This window comes from Salvelinus namaycush, chromosome 3 (genome assembly GCF_016432855.1).
Source record: "Salvelinus namaycush isolate Seneca chromosome 3, SaNama_1.0, whole genome shotgun sequence".
Classification (NCBI taxonomy): Eukaryota; Metazoa; Chordata; class Actinopteri; order Salmoniformes; family Salmonidae; genus Salvelinus; species Salvelinus namaycush.
This window is the reverse complement of record NC_052309.1, coordinates 74,193,406-74,214,998: the sequence shown is the minus strand read 5'-3', so window position 1 is coordinate 74,214,998 and position 21,593 is coordinate 74,193,406. Positions and strand designations below refer to the sequence as shown.

At 46.3% G+C, this 21,593-nt stretch overlaps 1 protein-coding gene across 1 annotated transcript in view; it reads right to left on the bottom strand.

The window, feature by feature from the left end:
- Positions 1-21,593, bottom strand: part of LOC120044580 (glutamate receptor ionotropic, NMDA 2B-like) — a 53,034-nt gene that overhangs the window by 19,483 nt on the left and 11,958 nt on the right. Inside the window, exons 2-4 of the mRNA XM_038989243.1 lie at positions 7,469-7,612; positions 6,793-7,063; positions 4,397-4,589 (exon numbers count right to left, since the gene is read on the bottom strand). Coding sequence (XP_038845171.1) covers positions 4,397-4,589; positions 6,793-7,063; positions 7,469-7,612 — 608 coding nt within the window. The remainder of the gene's footprint in view (positions 1-4,396; positions 4,590-6,792; positions 7,064-7,468; positions 7,613-21,593) is intronic.

Below are 21,593 nucleotides of genomic sequence, written 5' to 3'. Positions count from 1 at the left end.
ATCTCTCTGCCTCTCTCTCTCTGTCACTGTCCCTCTCTGCTTCTCTCTCTCTGTCTGTCTCTCTCTGCTTCTCTCTCTCTGTCTGTCTCTCTCTGCTTCTCTCTCTGCCTCTCTCTCTCTCTTTCTGTCTCTCTCTGCCTCTCTCTCTGCCTCTCTCTCTTTCTGTCTCTCTCTGCCTCTCTCTCCCTCTCTCTCTCTGCTTCTCTCTCTCTGCCTCTCTCTCTCTTTCTGTCTCTCTCTGCCTCTCTCTCTCCGCTTCTCTCTCCGCCTTTCTCTCTCTGCCTCTCTCCCTCTCTCTCTCTCTCTCTCTGCCTCTCTCTCTCTCTCTGCCTCTCTCTCTCTCTCTCTCTGCCTCGCTCTCTTTTTTTCTGGGTTGCTGTTTCCATGGCAACACTCTGTCTCAAAACCACGCACACAATACATAGATAAATATATAAATGACAACAATGAGGCATGACTGGAGCTGAGAGTGACGTGTGTGTGTGTGTGTTCGTACTGCACATGCTCATTGTTGTGCTACCCTCCTGAACTGAATGGTCTCTACATTGAGAGCTAAGCAGCATGCCCAACAACATGCTCGGCAACACTAGCCAGGCAGACCGGCACACTGCATACCAGTAACTACACATACTGAACCATTAGAAAAGCTCACCACTATCAATGTTCTCCCATCCGCTTCCCTGAGGACCCGACCCCTCACTTCCTCTCCACAGACCTCAGCATGCCAGCATGGAGTCACAGTCACACATTCACACATCACACGTCAGCCCCTGTCATCCACACACATCTACACACATCCACACACATCCACACACATCCACACACATCCACATTCATCCACACACATCCACACACATCCACAAAAATCTACACACATCCACACACATCCACAAACATCCACACACATCCACATTCATCCACACACATCCACACACATCCACACACATCCACACACATCCACACACATCCACAAACATCCACACACATCCACTCACATCCACAAACATCCACAAACATCCACACACATCCACACACATCCACAAACATCCTCAAACATCCACACACATCCACAAACATCCACACACATCCACACACATCCACACACATCCACAAACATTCACACACATCCACACACATCCACAAACATCTACACACATCCACACACATCCACAAACATCTACACACATCCACACACATCCACACACATCCACAAACATCCACACATGGAAAATGTGTGTGGATGTTTGTACATGTAACTGCCAAAATAATGGAAACACTTGAGTAAATGAGGGATTCATAGTATATTGAAAGCAGGTGTGGTTCCTGAGTTAATTAAGCACTTAACATCCCATCATGCTTAGGGTCATGTATAAAAATGCTGGGCAGGCCATTATTTTGGCTACCATGGCTATGCCCCCATAAGATGACAATGCCCTGAGTGGTCACTGAATAGTTTGATGAGCATGACAACGTTTTCCACCACCGTCAAAAAAACACCAAATGATGGAATTTCTCATGGAAGAATGGTGTCACATCCTTCCAGTAGAGTTCCAGACACTTGTAGAATCTATGCCAAGGTGCATTGAAGCTGTTCTGGCTCGACACCCTATTAAGACACTTTATTATGGTGTTTCCTTTTGGCCGTTACCTGTATGTTGCGTAACGAGAGGTATACAGTACACCGCTGCACCTTGGTATGATCTGTGTAGGAGAGTGGGAGAGTGTGGATTCGCTTGATAGAATGGCATGATAGGTAAACAGGTAGATGCAAACTGGCAAACAGCATTCTTCTTCTGTGTGCTCCGAAATGTCACGGGTCCAAAAGACAGCATTTACAACGTCCTTTCAACATTTCTCAAATACCCTTCAACCGAATCGTTCTACTTTTATCTCTCTCTACTGCACGTGGAAAGATAAAGTATGAAATATTAAGTGGAGAAGTAATAGAGAACCGTCTGTTAGAAGTGCCATGCGAATCAGAGGCAACCTTGGCACCGACGCAAAGCCTATGGAATATGCTGCATAAATTATAAACCATTTACAAGGTGACTGGAGAATGTGTCCTCTTGAATGTTTAGGATGGTATAGTTATGCATGACAATGTACATGTGGGGTATTTGTGTGCGAATGTGTATACTGTACCATCCTACACACGTTGACAACGGCGACACAGAGACTCACACAAGCATATGTAATGTGTTGCCATGGTACCCACAACCACCAAGATTTCCAAGCCAATCTGCTGCGTTGCTATGGGAACCATAATCTCACAGAGAGAGAGAGAGAGAGTGTGATAGATGAGGGGAAAAGGGAGGGGGGAGACGGGCCATATTTCTCTCTTCACTTCACTTCTACCCCCTGTTTCTCTCCATCTCTGTAACGATCCTGTTCTTTGCTGTGAAATGTGTTTAACTTTCCTGCCTATGTCACCTTCTCCCACTCACTGCCCTCCTAGCTCTCTCTCTCTCTCTCTCTCTCTCTCTCTCTCTCTCTCTCTCTCTCTCTCTCTCTCTCTCTCTCTCTCTCTCTCTCTCTCTCTCTCTCTCTCTCTCTCTCTCTCTCTCTCTCTCTCTCTCTCTCTCTCTCTCTCTCTCTCTCTCTCTCTCTCTCTCTCTCTCTCTCTCTCTCTCTCTCTCTCTCTCTCTCTCTCTCTCTCTCTCTCTCTCTCTCTCTCTCTCTCTCTCGGGTACGCGCTAGTAGCGTTTCAATCAGTTACGTCACTTGCTCTGAAACCTATTAGTAGTGTTGCCCCTTGCTCTGCAAGGGCCGTGGCTTTTGTGGAGCGATGGGTAACAACGCTTCGTGGGTGTCAGTTGTTGATGTATGCAGAGGGTCCCTGGTTCGCGCCCGTGTCGGGGCGAGGGGACGGTTTAAAGTTATACTGTTACATTGATGCTGTTGACCCGGATCACTGGTTGCTGCTGAAAAGGAGGAGGTTGAAATGGGGGTGAGTGTAATGGATGTGAAATGGCTAGCTAGTTAGCGGGTACGCGCTAGTAGCGTTTCAATCAGTTACGTCACTTGCTCTGAAACCTATTAGTAGTGTTGCCCCTTGCTCTGCAAGGGCCGTGGCTTTTGTGGAGCGATGGGTAACGACGCTTCGTGGGTGTCAGTTGTTGATGTATGCAGAGGGTCCCTGGTTCGCGCCCGTGTCGGGGCGAGGGGACGGTTTAAAGTTATACTGTTACACTAACATGTAACTTGTTCATGTTTAGGTGGGTCAGAGTCAGCTTTGTTAGACCATGATCCAGGTGCCTTCAGGTTCCACTAATGGAACGGTCCATACTATACTCTACATGTATGTAAAAGTACAGGTAAAAGTAATTCAATGTATTCCATGGTGTGTTTCTACTGACTCTAACATGATTCTCTTATAAGAAAAGAACATATCCATTCATTTAGAATTAAAAAAAACACACCACTCACATATGATACCTTATACCGGTGTCCTAGATCCTTGACAAATACCTCGGGCAAATACAGGATTTCATTTTGTTTTTCCGCACATGACTTTTAGCGCCAGTCAGGTCCCCTAACTCTCCGGGATTCAATAAGTGAAAAACCCTGAAGGGAAGTACAGCAAGGTATCAACATACGCGTTTCAGATTTCAGCTAGAGTCACACAGAAAGGCTGTGTGTAAGTGGCCATAGACTTCTTTATCTTTTTTATCCGATAAATTAAAAACGACAATCAAATGACGATACATAGTAATATAGGCTGTCATAGGTCTGATAACCCCTGGCATCCCATCAGGCTGCTCTCATAGCCCCATAGTGGTATATCTATCACATGAGAGGAGCACTGATTGAGTTAGCAAGAGTCTATCTGTCTATCTGTGGGCTTGCTGCTAATCAGCTCATTGACCCCCTGAAGACAGAGGTTATCAACAAACTGGTTCAAGTAAAACCAAAGCTCAGAGCATCCCCAGGTGCTGCCGTGATACAGCAACAGAAATAGCACTCAGCCGCTCCCAACAAGCCCCGAATCAGTGGAGGAAACAGGATTTTTGTAAGCAGCCAAACCCACTTTGGTGTCCCAACAGTATGCCCAACAATCCCCCAACACATAGAGGCAGAGTGGCAAAACATAGAGTAGGGTGGAACTGCCCCGGAATGCAATACCACGCTCAGTTCCACAGAGCAGCGCAACGGGCTACTGTTCTCAGACTGAAACGCCACTGGGACCAATTAAAGCGCTGGCAAAGCAAAGCGCGGCAGAATGCTCTGCATCACAACCAGTTCAAAAGGCCCAGCAGAGGAAAGGAGAGGGTCCGGGTGTGGGGGTGCAGCACGGGGATGGGGGGCTGTTTTGGGAGGGAGATGTGTGTGTTACTCTTTGTGTGTGCAGATGTTGAAAGATTTCAAAGGGTTGACAGGCAATCCGCCCCAGATTTACCTGAGCACCTCATTGGGGTTCCCAGCAATGGGCCCCTTCTTGTCCGTGGCCCCGTGGCACTCAGACTTCATCAGGGTGTGTGCCCCCCTGTCGAGCATCATGGTGGAGGTTGCCATGGCGATGACAGCCACCCCATCGCGCACACGAGCCTCCAGGCCGTAGTCCCACTCGTCATACGACACAGAGATTAAACCTGTAGAGAGACAGAGAGAGAAAGAGATGAGAAGGAGGGGGTGGATAGAGAGCGCAAGAGAGAGAGAGAAATGAGGGAAGAGGCAGAAACAGATATAGTGATGAGAATAGGAAGAAAGGGAGAGCAGAAAGAGAGAGATCCATAACATACAGTCGACAGAGGAGACAGTGACAAGAGGGAGATAGAGAAAGAGAGTAGAGGAAAAGAGGTTATGCACGCAAGGGGCTAAACACACTATGAGGCGTGCGCCACACACCACTGACAGCCACCCCTCTCCTCTCTTCTCAGTCAAACTGCATCCTCACGCCCTCTCTGTCTGCTACGGCCCACTTGACAGGGACTGACCAATCCATTACCAGGCAACTGGACAGAAATAGACAGACAGCATCCAACCTGTAGACCCACGGGGCTCTGGGATGACAGCTCAGTCTCTCCAGGACCATATCTAATGTCACACTCTGTTGACACTTTCTCAAGGTTTTTATATTCACCCTACAAAAATGATATTATAGAGCTAGAGTGTGTGCATGCTAGTGGAAAGGGTTGGTTGGTTGGTAGCCAGTGGGACCTGTCCATCTCAGGACATGAGGAAAATGTTGGAACAACTTAGACAATCTCATCTCCCTTAGCGATGGGGGTAAACAGGAAGAGGGGGACAGTGGCGTTGACTTGGAGGTGTATGAGCACTTGTGCTCTGAGAACCAGACCCCTTGTCCTTCCATTTGAACTGCAGTAGTCCTCTACTCCCCGCCCCTCCTTCTCATTCTAACTGTTAATTGGAGGACCTGATTACAAAACCACGCCATTGGTGCCAGACAGCTCATCATTGTCTGTGATGTAAGATTAGGAGGGTCACATGCTAAAAACGTTAGCAATATCTGTGCGTCACGAGAAGTGTGTTTAAGTGAATTGCGAAAGAGAGAGGGATAGAGGCGGAGGAGAGAGGATAGAGGAGGAGGAGGAGGAGGAGGAGAGAGGGATAGAGGAGGAGGAGGAGAGAGGGATAGAGGAGGAGGAGGAGGAGGAGAGAAGGATAGAGGAGGAGGAGGAGGAGGAGAGAGGGATAGAGGAGGAGGAGGAGGAGGAGAGAGGGATAGAGGAGGAGGAGGAGGAGGAGGAGAGAAGGATAGAGGAGGAGGAGGAGGAGGAGAGAGGGATAGAGGAGGAGGAGGAGAGAGGGATAGAGGAGGAGGAGGAGGAGAGAAGGATAGAGGAGGAGGAGGAGGAGGAGAGAAGGGAGGAGGAGGAGGAGGAGGAGGAGGAGAGAAGGATAGAGGAGGAGGAGGAGAGAGGGATAGAGGAGGAGGAGGAGAGAGGGATAGAGGAGGAGGAGGAGGAGGAGGAGAGAAGGATAGAGAAGGAGGAGGAGGAGGAGAGAGGGATAGAGGAGGAGGAGGAGAGAGAGGGATAGTGGAGGGGGAGGAGGTGAGATTGAGATACTGTAGCTCCCCAGAGTGCCACATAAGGAACGCATCAGTGGAATTACCTATGAGGATTGGAGGCCATCAAACATGGCCGAAAAGTATTTAGCATGCCTGTTAACAAATTAGCATGTTAGCGTGCACCTTGGCTTCACACTGAACCATCGCAAACACCAGGCCTTAACTATATCGTGTACCACATCATTTTTACTGTAAATTAGTTAGTAAGTTCTCCATTAAAGGTATAGGCCTACATGTGCTAGAAATATGAACTTAGCGAGACAATTCACATTCTGAAGGTTACTGTAAGACCTATACTGTAAATTCATCAAACAGTGATAAACTGAAGTGTTGATTTTGACAGTTTGACACAAAACACCCTTAATTCATGCAGTATCTGCCATCTGTCACAGACTAATGTGCAGGACAAACCTTCTCAAGGGACAGTTAAAACCTGCAGAAAAACATGTTCAATACCCCGCCCACTCGACCATCACACATCATATGATTTACATAGCTAACATGGTAATACATTATTACGGGCAATATCCATCAACTTGAGATGCAAGCGATTTACGATGATTTATCGTAAATCATGCAGAAATATCAATGTAAGATTTTGCACCCAAAAATGTGTATTGCGTGCATGGATTTCAGGTTAGGATTTGATCAGTACCAGCTACCTGGTGCCACATATTCCCAACTATATATCAACATCAAAACAGCAACCAATCATAGACTTTAAATGGAGATAAATCACATAGAACTTATTCCAAACCAACCTGTAGGGAACTCAGCAGGGATCACTTCAGCATCCCCAGCCACCAGCGAGGGGACGATCCAGGTGTAGCCGTAGCCCGTGATCCCTACGGAGTGGGCCACTTCGAAGATGGTGTTGGCCTCCTCCTTAGTGCAGTACAACAGGATGACGGGGCTCTGCAGCTTCTTCAGCTGGTTCTGGATCTTAGAGTCTCCATCGTCCACTGACATGTCCAGCAGCAGAACCTCCTCCAGCTCCCAGCCCACAAAGCTGTTCTCTATGGTGCTCCGGATCTACAGGGTAGAGGGAGGGACGGAGGGACCAGGGAGGAAGAAGTAGGTGGGTGAGAGGTAGGGTTGGGTATGATAATATGTAATATTGAGTTATCACAAAAAGTGTTCAACGACATTGAGGAAGATAGAGGTGTGTGAGAGGGCTGAAGGGCCATTTGTCAAGGCCAATCTGATTTCTCTCGACGTAACAGTATTTAAATACCTACTGACACTTCCTGACTACATGAACAAGTTGAGATTAGCCGCCGGCTTAGTAGTTGACTTCCTATCACTATCCTAGAAGTTAAGACTATAAGTCCACGGTGACGTTAGAATCTGCTCATGGACTGCCTGGTGGCAGTATTCAAATGAAGGAGGGAAAAAGAGAGAGCTACCCTGTCGTGAGGGCGTGTATTGGTGAGTTACCTTGGTGACAAAGTCCAGGTATCCGGGGTAGTATGTGGTGACGATGGAGAAGATGTACCAGTCGTACTCCTCCATGATGTTGAGCATGACCGAGGCCTGCTGCTCGATGGACGGGCCGAACTGGAAGAACATAGAGTTGTCATCCTGGGGGAACAGAAGAGTGGAGGTTAGTAATGCTATGCTACATGTCCACATTGAATATTGAACTGGAGAGGAGGCGTCTAGACAACACTCTGCAGTTTTTCCCCCAATACTGTATGTGTGTGTGTGTGTGTGTGTGTGTGTGTGTGTGTGTGTGTGTGTGTGTGTGTGTGTGTGTGTGTGTGTGTGTGTGTGCGGCCGTGTTTCTGTGTGTGTCAGTGTGTGCGTCGGAGTGTGAAACCAGGCGTGTCTGTCAGCCGGGCAGGGTATTGAAATCTCTTTGGCTTAGGAATCCGTGCTTCACTCAACATCAAAGCCTAACCTCTACAACCCAGGGGACACACATGGGTTGATCCGTTACCTTGTTTCCACATGAATGAGATCAGACTAAACCACTGAAAAGGCACAGTGGAAAGGGGTGAATAAGTATGCTGTGTGTGTTTGCCACTTATATATGATATACAGTACATGCACATAATAACTGTGAATAAACAGTATATTCCACAACAGTATATTCCACAACAGTATATTCTACATGTCTAAGTCAGTGTAAATTTCCACTGTACCCTCCTCTCCACTAAGCCATGATTGACCGCCTAGCCCTCTTCCATGTGTCCCTCTACACACTACCTTCATCCCATCTCATCCCCTTTTGCCACTTTCTTTCTCATGTCCCTCTCTCCTGTGATCTCTCTCCTGTGATCTCCTCTCCCGCTCCCTGTCCCATTTATTCCAGTGAAATTACTGCCAGGACACAGTTATAATTGAATTTCCAGCCCCCCTCCTCCACACGGTCCCCTGCAGCTCCCCTCCTCTCTTTCTAAGAGCAGTGTTAATGTACTGGCCCATGCAGTCATTCAGAGAGCCAGAGGTCCGCAGAATGTTCATTAGCAAAAAAAAAGAGGAGAAGAAAAAAAAAGAGAAGAAGAAAAGAGAGAAAAAGGACCCAGAGCCAAATAAAGACTGGCTTCATTTACAGCAACAATAATTAAGGTCAGTCCGAATTATCACCTCCCTGAGCGCTGGGGTATCGATTAGCACACATTAAAATGCCTGAGGAGGGAGTGTGTCTCTGTCTGTCCCAAGCAGCCACTGCAGTCTACTGTACTGGACCACAAAACAGAGGCTAAATAATAGGAGGAGAGAGGGAACAACACTGGGGGATAAAGGGAGAGAGAGACAGAGAGAGTAAGCTGGGTGAGGAACGAAGAGGGTAAAAGAGAGAGGAATTGACAGAAAAGAAAGGAGGGAGAGAAATTAGTCAGAGAGAGCAATGGAATTGTGAGAGAAGGTGAGTATGGAGGGAGGGAGGGGGGAGGGAGGGGGGTCTATGGTAACAATGAGGGGAGCGGGTGGCTGGTGGGCTGTGACCTGGTACAGACTGCAGAGTGAGTGAGCAGCAGCGGGCCAGGGAGTCAGGACAGCGCCAGCCACAGCTGCTAACCCACAGCCGATTGGTGCTGTCAGAGACAGACAGGATGCACATGTATGCCCTCCTCTCAGCAGCACCCAGAAGCCCTGACAGTAGTGAGGGGGGGAACAACCGATTCAGTTACATATCGCTATATTATTTCTTGACAATATTATATTGATACTTTGACTCCAAGTATCAATTTGTAAAAATTCTAGGTAGCGTTAGCTAGCGCTAGTCGGCTGTACCTGAGCCAAAACTCCTGTATTTTTCATCCTACAGCTTGTTCTCCATCTTATTTTTAAATAGTGAGCCAACATGTCTTCAGCACTTTTATTTCCTGACTGATCAAAACTCATTTTCTCATGTTCTCTCTTGTCCCTCTGCAGCAGACATATAGTGAGCAATTTGTTTGGAACATAAAATCGCAGTATGGGATCACAATACATATAGAATCGTGGAAATCGCAATACATTTCGACACCTAACATCGTGAGGTCCCTGACTATTACCAACCCTATCTGACAGAGCCGGAGATCGGTCCTCTCTCTGCCTGGCTGCCTGCCCCACAGCTGTCCAATGAGAGAGCTCACACACTCACCAAGCTGCCATTTGACTTGGAGGGAGAGAGTCAATAACTCAGGTATTTCAATTACACACGCAGGGACACACCAATGCCCACAAAGAAATGGAGCTTCTCCCAGCCCTGCCTCTGAATACGTGCATACAGGCACAACCTGTATGCAAGAGGCAAAAATATGTATGCAAGAGGCAAAAATACACAGGGATACATCTATGCACCATAAGCACAGCGTAAGGAGTACAGTATGTTATGTACACTGACTGCACACAAACAGATCTGGGACAAAGTTACCTACAGTACAGCATATACAGTATAGTGAGGACATATAGTCCACGCCACCCGAACCCACACAAGTATTCAATGTACATTGTATTCCGTATGTGGGTGTGCTTTGCATTACTGCAAGCCTGTAAGAGTACCTGGTCTCTGCCTCAGCAACAATATAGATTTTTTGCCGTTTTGAAGAATGTTCAAGTGTATTTGATTTTTTTCATAACCACCATTGCTGTTTTTCTACTTGTGTGAGTGTGCTGTCTGCTCCAAGGTTTTGACAATGCATATTTCTATCCTGCCTATAAAGGGTTCTTTGAACATGAGCGAGGGGGGGGTTGCTATTGACTGCTGCTCTGCACTGCCTGATGGGTAGAGATGCAAGAGCGAGGCAGGAGAGCAAGACGAAGAGAAAGAGAGAGAGCGAGAGAGAGAGGGGGAGAGAGAGAGAGAGAGAGAGCAAGTGGGAGAGAGAAAGAGAGAGAGAGAGAGAGAAGGAACAGCTGGGTCTTGCTAGAAGACTAGCTTGTTTAGAATCTACAGTGCAGGATACACACACACAACACCTCATAAAGTACAGAATTGCTAACAGAATTGTCCAATCAAACATGCTGATATGAACACAAATAATGCATGCACTCAGAATACATAATCAAAATGAGTTTCAAAAAATGTAATGAACATGTTCACTCACTTGTGTCTCATTCTGTCCCTCTCTCTCTGTCTCTCTCCAGCTCTCTCACTCACACAAGTATAATCTCTACCTCAATTAGACCTGCCTCTCTTCCCCTCTCTTCCCCTCTCTTCCCTGCTCTCATGCTTCATCATCATATTTCTTATCATAAAAACCTCCTTATCTTTAATCAAACACATGCAAACTTAATTAGTTCTCACATTTGTCAGACCATCACCTAATTAGCGCTGACCTTATTCTAACTACTTTTTGAACCCTAATTAAAAAATCCCAGGTCTTGATTAAAATATTTGGCTAATTTTGCCCCTAACATGATTGTGATTATAATGTAACCACCCGTCGCAGCAGCCCTTCCAGGGAAAAGAGAAGAGGAACCAACGGAAGACCATGGGGGAAAAAAACGGAGAGCTCTTTGTTTTGCCTTTCGACATGAGACGTTGGCTGACTGAAACCCGAACCACTTAACTCACACAGATCGTTTCTCTATGGCGCATTTCTTGTCTAACTTTAGACGGCAACCAACTGAGGGCTGCAGCAGTTTGACGTCTTTCCACCCATTACCAGCTCTGTCTTAATAAAAAGGCTGCAGAAATACTGGTCAGCCCACAACATCTCCTGTGGTCATGACATGCACTCAAAACCCCCGTCTTAGGTTAATCCTTTGCTGCACTCTCTCTCTCTCTCTCTCTCTCTCTCTCTCTCTCTCTCTCTCTCTCTACCTAACTCTCTCTCTGCCCTCATCCTAAATTTCACCTGTCCTCTTTCGCTGCCACACCAGGCCCTGAGGCATGGTCATGCTGTGGCCGCGTCTCGCCACTTCACACTCAGACGTCTCTGTGCTAACAGACACTGACTCCCCGTGCCAGCACCCACAGAGCTGGAGGTAACACCAGGTTTGCCTCAATGCGTTCACTCTCACACACACAGGCGGTAGAGCAGGGCAGGACAGAGGCAGTGGTCAGCCTCCGCCCCTAACCCTGCACCCAGAACACATCCCCACCTCATGGACAGCTCAGACAGGTCAACTAGGTCTCTGTGTGAGTGAGTGTCTGAGTTTCTATGTGTTCTTTTTCAGGCAACATGTAAGCACGCTCTCCGTCACTGTCAGTGTGAAAAGACCACCCGCTTTCTCCTTTTTCTCCCTCCCTTGCAGCTCCTCTTTACCCGTGTTCCCACCAATTAGCCCGATTAAAATTCAAATATGCTTTATTGGCATGACAGGAGTATTTCCAAAGCGGAACATGTTACAAGACAGGGTAAGACAATAAGCCAATCTACACACTCCCTCCTCCTCTAGCTGCCTCTCACTGCTTTGTCACTGAGCCACCCAAGACCCCTCCTCCTTTTTAAATCACTGATACCACAACAGTCCCCTTGAAATGCCATATTCAGGTCGCTTGTCCTGTGTGTGTGTGTGTATGTATGTGTGTGTGTGTGTGTGTGTGTGTGTGTGTGTGTGTGTGTGTGTGCGTGCGTGCGTGCGTGCGTGCGTGCGTGCGTGCGTGCGTGCGTGCGTGCGTGCGTGCGTGCGTGCGTGCGTGCGTGTGTATGAGAGGTGGAAAGAGATGCTTGTCCTGTTGTCCCACTTCACAGACGGAGTCAGACCAAGTCAGAGAGTTAACAAGGGACTCATACTCGTAACAATTCATGAGTCCAGTGGCAGGTTGGATGCTCTCCCACCAGAACCTAAAAAGCCACAGCAGACACATGCCTTGTAGGAGTTTTGTCAGCCAGCCACGGCCCAAGGGCACGTTAGTGTGCCAGTGTCACGCCTGGCAGAACGAGGACACACACACACACACACACACACACACACACACACACACACACACACACACACACACACACACACACACACACACACACACACACACACACACACACACACACACACACACACACACACACACACACTCCCACACACACTAGCTCTCCCTGAGATTCAGACTGGCATGAAAGGCGACGCTGCCAAAGCTTTAAAACACAACAATATGTAAATGGAACAATGGCACATTAATGTCATCAACCAGTAAACCCAGCAACCTCCTTTCCACCATCAAAAATGTTTAATTCACTCCCATCTATTCTCTCTCCCTCACATCTCTCACACACATTCTGCAGAGCACACAGACATTCTTTTTACTTGTATTTTTATATATTTAACTAGGTAAGTCAGTTAAGAACACATTTTTATTTTACAATGACGGCCTACCCCGGCCAAACCCGGACGGCGCTGGAACAATTGTGCGCCGCCCTATGGGACTCCCAATCGCAGCCGGATGTGATGCAGCCTGGATTCAAACCAAGGACTGTAGTAACACCTCTTGCACTGAGATGCAGTGTCTTAGACCGCTGCGCCACTCGGGAGCCCATGGAACCCATCAACAGTAAAAAACAATATAGAGAAGTATTATTGGAGAGAGAGAAAGAGAACAGACAGAACATAGTGAGAGAGTGTGTTAACACTGGTGTAGTACATGTATAACCATGTCAAGCCAATAAAGACTCTTTTGAACCTGAATGTGAGAGGGAGGGAGGGAGGGAGGGAGGGAGGGAGGGAGGGAGGGAGGGAGGGAGGGAGGGAGGGAGGGAGGGAGGGAGGGAGGGAGGGAGGGAGGGAGGGAGGGAGGGAGGGAGGGGGGGAGGGAGGGAGGGAGGGAGGGAGGGAGGGAGGGAGGGAGGGAGGGATTAAAGGAGACTGCTCTACAGTGATGTGCTGCTTATCCAGTGTTCAACTGCTTTGGCAACACAGCAGTCATGCCAATAAGCCAATAAAGTTCACCTTTGAACTGAATTTGAAAAGAAGAACAGAGGGAGAGGGGGAGAGGGGCGAGAGGAAGAGATAGCACGAGAAAGGGTAGAGAGTGAAAAAGAGGGTTACTTTTTTATATTTGGCATACATATGGATGAAATCTAAAATTCTATTTTAATGAAGTAGGACAATGTAGAATAAAACGAAATGATGTAAAACATTGACGAGATCCTTCCAAAACTGCACAGCTATAATAAAAGGTTGAGTGACCGGGACTTGACCCCAAGTGAGAAATACTTGTTATATAATCATCATATCAGGGTGCCTTCAACAGCAAAATGGTTCATTTCCTGCAATGGGCCACATACAGCATACTGAATATCTGTTCATTTCAAGTCGCTTTCCATGGCAACAGAATTACACTCAGATTTTTTTTTAATGTATGCCGAACAAAAAACATTTATTTTAAAGTTTAACAAACTATACAACAATGACTTTTTGGAAAAATCTTTGAACAATTTCTTTAAAAACATTTACTGGGAAAACTGTGCAGGATGCAAAGTTTGGTAACAGAATCTCCCTCCGTTGTATTCTTTTACCAAACTTTGTATTTGCACAGTTATTCCTGTAAATGTGTTTTTGTGACATTTTCAGTGGAAATTCTATGTTCTATGGTTTGTTAAACTTTGAAATCAATGGTTTTTGTTTGATATACATCAGCGTAATTCTGTTACCATGGAATTTCCCCAAAGCGACTTAAAGTTAGAACATATCCAGCATGCTGAATGTGGCCCAGTCTCAGTGTAATTCCATTACCGTGGAATTTCTCTTTGGATTAAAGCATCTGCTAAACGACTATATTCCTATCATCACTATTATCAAAATGTGATATTGTTCAAACCCTATTACAACCCACCCTGCATGCATCCATCCACTGGCTATCATCCCTCCATCCTCCTAACAGCGGCAGGCGGACAGAGAGCAGCACAGACGCTGGAGTGAGGCTGCACTTCCTCTCCCACACTGTGACTGCACACTGCCTCACCAGCTGTGGCACAGTACAGACAAGCCTCTGGCAGCCACCTTCTCTATACCTCTCTCACACGCTTTCCCTCTCTGTGTCATTGAGCAGGAAGACAAGTTCACATTCAAACTGGGGTTGAGTCAACATGACAGTGAATTTAGGGACGCCAGGGCAAAATATACTGTACAGTCGTTTTCAACAACGGCAGCCACTTCAACATATCGACAGTATCAACTCCCACAAGATGCTCGTATGCAGCAACCATTGGAAACTGAATATCTACAATAGGATAATCTGTCTCTCTTTGGGAATTAATTGAAAACACGTCTCTATTTCAAGCAAAGCTTTTGTTTCTCCACTTTTCCACATGTATCCTTTTCTCTGCTCCCATGTTCCATGCTCACTCTCTATCTGAGCTGAATACAATAAATACATTTCCGAAAGATTCTAAAAATATATGCAACAAATTGACATCATGAGCACATACTGTACAGTACACACGCCCTACAGACACGCACATACACACACACCCTACAGACACGCACATACACACACACCCTACAGACACGCACATACACACACACCCTACAGACACGCACATACACATACGCCCTACAGACACGCACATACACACACGCCCTACAGACACGCACATACACACACGCCCTACAGACACGCACATACACACACACCCTACAGACACGCACATACACACACACCCTACAGACACGCACAAACACACACACCCTACAGACACGCACATACACACACACCCTACAGACACGCACATACACACATACACACACACCCTATAGACATGCACATACGCACACCCTACAGACACGCACATGCACCCTACACACACGCACATACACACACACCCTACACACACGCACATACACACACACCCTACACACACGCACATACACACACACCCTACACACACGCACATACACACACACCCTACACACACGCACATACACACACACCCTACACACACGCACATACACACACACCCTACACACACGCACATACACACACACCCTACAGACACGCACATACACACACACCACCCTACGACAACGCTATCCATTTCACGCTCAGCATCTTGATGTACTACTTGAAAGAAAATGTCCTTTATGGATACAACACTAGACCTGAATAATACACTGAGATAAAACACTGGAATCTCAGCTGGTTATTCTCATATTGTGAGAAACTATCCAGACACCATCTGTAATTGAAATACAGACACTTTTGCCAGCGAAGATGCATGGAAGCCACAAACCCCGAATAAATAGCTGTGTCTGAGTCAGATATTGCCAGCAGCTCTACGTTATACATACTAATCTCAGCACACCCACAAGACAACACTGACTCCCAGCAACCTGCGCTCCACTGCTACCGCTGCTAACAGAGCACTCCTACTGAACCATGCCACTGGCCATTTACACAGTGAGATATCAAATGGAGTGATATTAGTTGGGCGGCGGGTCATCAGATGGGGCCAAAGCCCTTTAAGGTACGGAGGCACCTCTTATCCCTCATTATTCTACTAGCCGTCTGACTCAACACCCCCTGGCCTCCACGCACACTGAGACCATCGCTACAGTGATGTTATGCTTATAGGCCCCTGTGTGTGTTCTCCACTCTCCCTCATCAACTCTTTGCTAATTTGCGTGTGTAAAGCCAAAAGTCAAATATACACAGTTACTAACACACACACACACACACACACATACACACACACACACACACACACACACATACACGCACACACATGCACACACACACACGCACACACACACACACACACACACACATTTAACCCTCAGTTAAATACAAAGGAATGAATCATTCACGGCACAAATATTAAATTCCACCAAATCTAATTTAGCAAAAGAGGCCAGCCGTCCATCTATGGCTTTTCATTTCAATTAGTTCAGCGTATTATCCTGAGAATAATGTATTCCCATACAGTATTAAAAAAACACTTAATGTTTGTTTTATTTGTCTGGCTGATTCAGTCAATATGTCCAGGGTCACTCCTCCTCAATCAGCAAGCAGTCAGGGAGAGGGAGGGAGAGAGGGAAAGAAGGCAGGGAGAGAAGCAAGGGCAGTAGGGAGGGAGGAAGTTGAGTTTGCAAAAGGAATCAAATGAGACAAATGCTTATAACCTTGTGAGTGTACAGTACATTTGTCTTCCATCTATCTCTCCGCCCATCTTGCTCTCTGTCCCTTCAGATCCATCTATCTCGCTCTCCCATCTCTCTACCTCCCATCTTCTCCTCTTCCAGCTCCTCACGCTCTCACCATCCTGTCTCTCTCTGTGTGTCTCCATCCATCCCTCACTCTCCTCTTCCAGCTCCTCACGCTCTCACCATCCTGTCTCTCTCTCTGTGTCTCCATCCATCCCTCACTCTCCTCTTCCAGCTCCTCACGCTCTCACCATCCTGTCTCTCTCTCTGTGTCTCCATCCATCCCTCACTCTCCTCTTCCAGCTCCTCACGCTCTCACCATCCTGTCTCTCTCTCTGTCTCCATCCATCCCTCACTCTCCTCTTCCAGCTCCTCACGCTCTCACCATCCTGTCTCTCTCTCTGTCTCCATCCATCCCTCACTCTCCTCTTCCAGCTCCTCACGCTCTCACCATCCTGTCTCTCTCTCTGTGTCTCCATCCATCCCTCACTCTCCTCTTCCAGCTCCTCACGCTCTCACCATCCTGTCTCTCTCTCTGTCTCCATCCATCCCTCACTCTCCTCTTCCAGCTCCTCACGCTCTCACCATCCTGTCTCTCTCTCTGTCTCCATCCATCCCTCACTCTCCTCTTCCAGCTCCTCACGCTCTCACCATCCTGTCTCTCTCTCTGTGTCTCCATCCATCCCTCACTCTCCTCTTCTGGTTCCTCCAGCAGACCCTCACACCTTTTTTCTCAATCTCTTTCCATCCTTGTTTCAAATTCTCACATGTTCTCTCAGTGTCCCTCCATCTCTCTTGCACTTAGAACACACCGACAAAATTAGTGTGCAGCATCATTTGGATATGTATGCAACAATAGTTCAACATTCACCTTCTGCTACCATTTCTGTCAAGCCGTCTATGCAGACAGTTTGACACATACTTTAGATAAATCCAACGTATGCACCACACCGAACGCACTGCAACTGCCTCTGCAACGCAATGCTGCAAGGCAAACGCAGCGATTCATTGGAAATGAATGTAATTCTGGTGTACCAAAATGCAATGAGGTTGTCGGTGCTTTAGGAACTTCTTCCACACCCTACCATTATCTTGTTCTCTTTGTCTCTTTGTTCTCTTGTTCTCTTTGTCTCTTTTGGCACTTTTTGTACATAGTCCCCACATTTTAGGGGACCAAAAGTATTGGGACACATTCACTTATATGTGTATTAAAGCAGTCAAAAGTTAAGTATTTGGTCCCATGACTACATCAAGCTTGTGACTCTATAAATTTGTTGGATGCATTTATTGTTTGTTTTGGTTGTGTTTCAGATTATTTTGTGCCGAATTTAAGTTAATGGTAAATAATGTATCGTGTAATTTTGGAGTCACTTTTATTGTAAATAAGAATAGAATATGTTTCTAAATAGTTCTACATTAATGTGGATTCTACCATGATTAAGGATAATCCTGAATGAATTGTTAATAATGATAAGTGAGAAAGTTACAGAGGCATAAATATCATAACCCGAAAGAATGCTAACATCCCCTGTTATATTAATGGTGAGAGGTTAGCATGTCTTGGGGGTATGGTATTTGTGCAGAGCCAAAACAACAAAAAATGTGTCACTGTCCCAATACTTTTGGAGCTCACTGTATCTCTGTCCTACTTAAACCCCCCTTTTTATATCCATCTCTCTGTCCTCCTTCCAGACCCTCACTCACTCCCTCTCTGTCTGACTGCCAAAGCGCCCCTTCGCTCAGCATCCGCCGTTACTCTTCTCTTGCTATCTCTTTGCCAGGTTCTCCATTTCTCTCTCAATCACTCTCTCCACAATGTTAATTCAAATTGGCTGGATTGGGAGGACAGCATTGTTCCAATAATGCCAAAAGCACTTACAAGAGCATAATCAATCTCTCTCTCTCTCTCTCTCTCTCTCTCTCTCTCTCTCTCTCTCTCTCTCTCTCTCTCTCTCTCTCTCTCCCCATCTCTCTCTCTCTCCCCATCTCTCTCTCTCTCTCTCTCTCTCTCTCTCTCTCTCTCTCTCTCTCTCTCTCTCTCTCTCTCCCTCTCTCCCTCTCTCCCTCTCTCCCTCTCTCCCTCCCTCCTTTCTATTCTCCCCAAATACATATGGAGCAGAACTCTTCCTCTATCTCTCTCTCTAACTCAATCTGAACTCTTTTGATTTCATTATTTCTCACCCCATCTCTCCATTCCACCCAACTGTGTGAGCAATTATTTATCCAACTACCCTCTACTTACTCTTTCAGTTTAACGTTTGCCCCGTTTGCCACAATTCTCCATCCATCCTTCTGTCTATTCCTTTACACACATCCACCTCTCATCCTCCTCTCTCTTTCAGAGCAACAGTTCTTACAGCTGCTGCTCTCTGCCTCATGACTCATGACCTCTGCCCCCACTCCTCACCTCTAACCCACACACTTTATCTCTCTCTCTCTCTCTCTCTCCCTTTCTCTCTCTCTCCCTTTCTCTCTCTCTCTCTCTGATGTGTACACCTCTCAACTGGCATCAGCTGCACTATCAGGTCGGGAGAGAAAGGTAGAGAAGGCGAGAGATAGGAAAAGAGAGAGAGAGAGGCTGAGATATACTTCCAATTCATAGAGACAGGTTGCGTTTCCGTGGTAACGTGGTTTCCATCGTAACGGTCTTGCTAAAGATGCCATTAGTGCGAACAAAAAAATCCACTCGTCGCAATGATGCACTTGTACGCATACAGTTCGCAGGCACACACACACTCTCACCCACACACACAACAGACACACACACACACACACACACACACACACACACACACACACACACACACACACACACACACACACACACACACACACACACACACACACACACACACACACACACAGTCTAACCCACATACACACACACACACACACATCTCACACACCTGAGGTCAATTCCAGTGCCATCCTCATTCCAATGAGATCTGCTGCATCTCGTTCTAGCCAGTGAGCAGGATCAGTCAGGAGAAATGGATAATCTTGAACCTGAATGGCAGCATCCTAATTGTCTTTGTTCATGGCCTTTTCTCTGTATTCAGAGCTGTAAAAGTCTCAGTGCCACAGACAGAGCAGCAGGGTCTGATCCTGTACCATGGCTCGGGGCTCTACAGCCACTGTGATTGTATTACACTGTCTTTGACTGTTAGACAGTAAGGTGTTCAAAGACTGCCTTCAACCACAGTGTGCTAGAATGGCCAAACTGATCCTCAACTAACACCGCAGTCTGTCATCAAGCTGTCTAAAAGGACATCATCACATCCACAGGTGGAGGCAGGGTAAAAAATTGAACAAAAGCACAGTGAAAGAAGTGAGAGAGGGATGAGAACAGAGAGAGAGAGAGAAATTGGGACGTGGGAGGGGGGTCTGTTATGTTGTGTTGTGTCTTTCTGGTTTTTGTTCTTGTTTTGGTACACAGCGTTCTGTGTCTTGAGGGACATTTACATACTGTATTGTTTAAAAGCCTAAGTGCCTCATGCCAATAAAGTATTCTAAGCCTGTTTGACTGACTTTAGAATTGCAAATGCAAATCTCTCCAAACTATTTACTCCGTCAAACGACTCAGACAACATGAGAAGACCAATACAAAGCATCTGTGGTGTGTGTGTGTGTGTGTGTGTGTGTGTGTGTGTGTGTGTGTGTGTGTGTGTGTGTGTGTGTGTGTGTGTGTGTGTGTGTGTGTGTGTGTGTGTGTGTGTGTGTGTGTGTGCGTGCGTGCGTGGACTACATAATATACAGAATATGAATATATGCAATATGTATACGCCTGACTATAAGGGTTATTATCGTTGAATATCTATGTCTTTGTGATATGTTGATTTGACATGTCAGAGACAGTCTGTGTGTACATACAGTACCAGTCAAAAGTTTGGTGCTCAGCATATGTGGGAACTCCTTCAAGACTGTTGGAAAAGCATTCCTCATGAAGCTGGTTGAGAGAATGCCAAGAGTGTGCAAATTTGTCATTTTTATTTATTTTTATTTCACCTTTATTTAACCAGGTAGGCCAGTTGAGAACAAGTTCTCATTTACAACTGCGACCTGGCCAAGATAAAGCAAAGCAGTGCGACAAAAACAACAACACTGTCACGACTTCCGCCGAAGTCGGCCCCTCTCCTTGTTCGGGCAGAGTTTGGCGGTCGACGTCACCGGCTTTCCATCGCCGCTCCATTTTTCATTTTTCCATTTGTTTTGTCTTGTTCCCTGCACACCTGGTTTTCATTCCCCAATCACACTACATGTATTTATTCCTCTGTTCCCCCTCATGTCTTTGTGTGAGATTATTTTGTGTTACATGTCTATGTGGACACGCTTTACTGGTATGCGATTATTCCGTGTTTTATTTCACGAGGTATGTTATTGTGTTTATACAATATTATTGTGACTGTTTGCGCGTTTGCACTTTTGCATTGGCTGGAGGTTTCGACGCAGTGGCGTCCATCTGTTGGTTTCTCCTGCCTCAATAAAGTGTGCGCCTGTTCACAACTCTCTGCTCTCCTGCACCTGACTCCGCTCCCAGTACGCAAGTCATTGACAAACACAGAGTTAAACATAAACAAACATACAGTCAATAACACAATAGAAAAATATATGTACTTTGTGTGCAAATGTAGAAGAGTATGGAGGTAAGGCAATAAATAGGCCATAGAGGCGAAATAATTACAATTTAGCAAATGAACACTGGAGTGATAGATGTGCAGACGATGATGTGCAAGTAGAGATACTGGGGTGCAAAAGAGCAAGACCATAAATAACAATATGGGGATGAGGTAGTTGGGTGTGCAATTTACAGATTGGCTGAGTACAAGTACAGTGATTGGTAAACTGCTCTGACAGCTGATGCTTTGTCATCAAGGCAAAGGGTGGTTACTTTGAAGAATCTCAAATTAAAAATATTTAGATTTGATTAACACTTTTTTGGTTATTACATGATTCCATATGTGTTATTTCATAGTTTTGATGTCTTCACTATTATTCTACAATGTAGAAAATAGTAAAAATAAAGAAATACCCTTGAATGAGTAGGTGTGTCCAA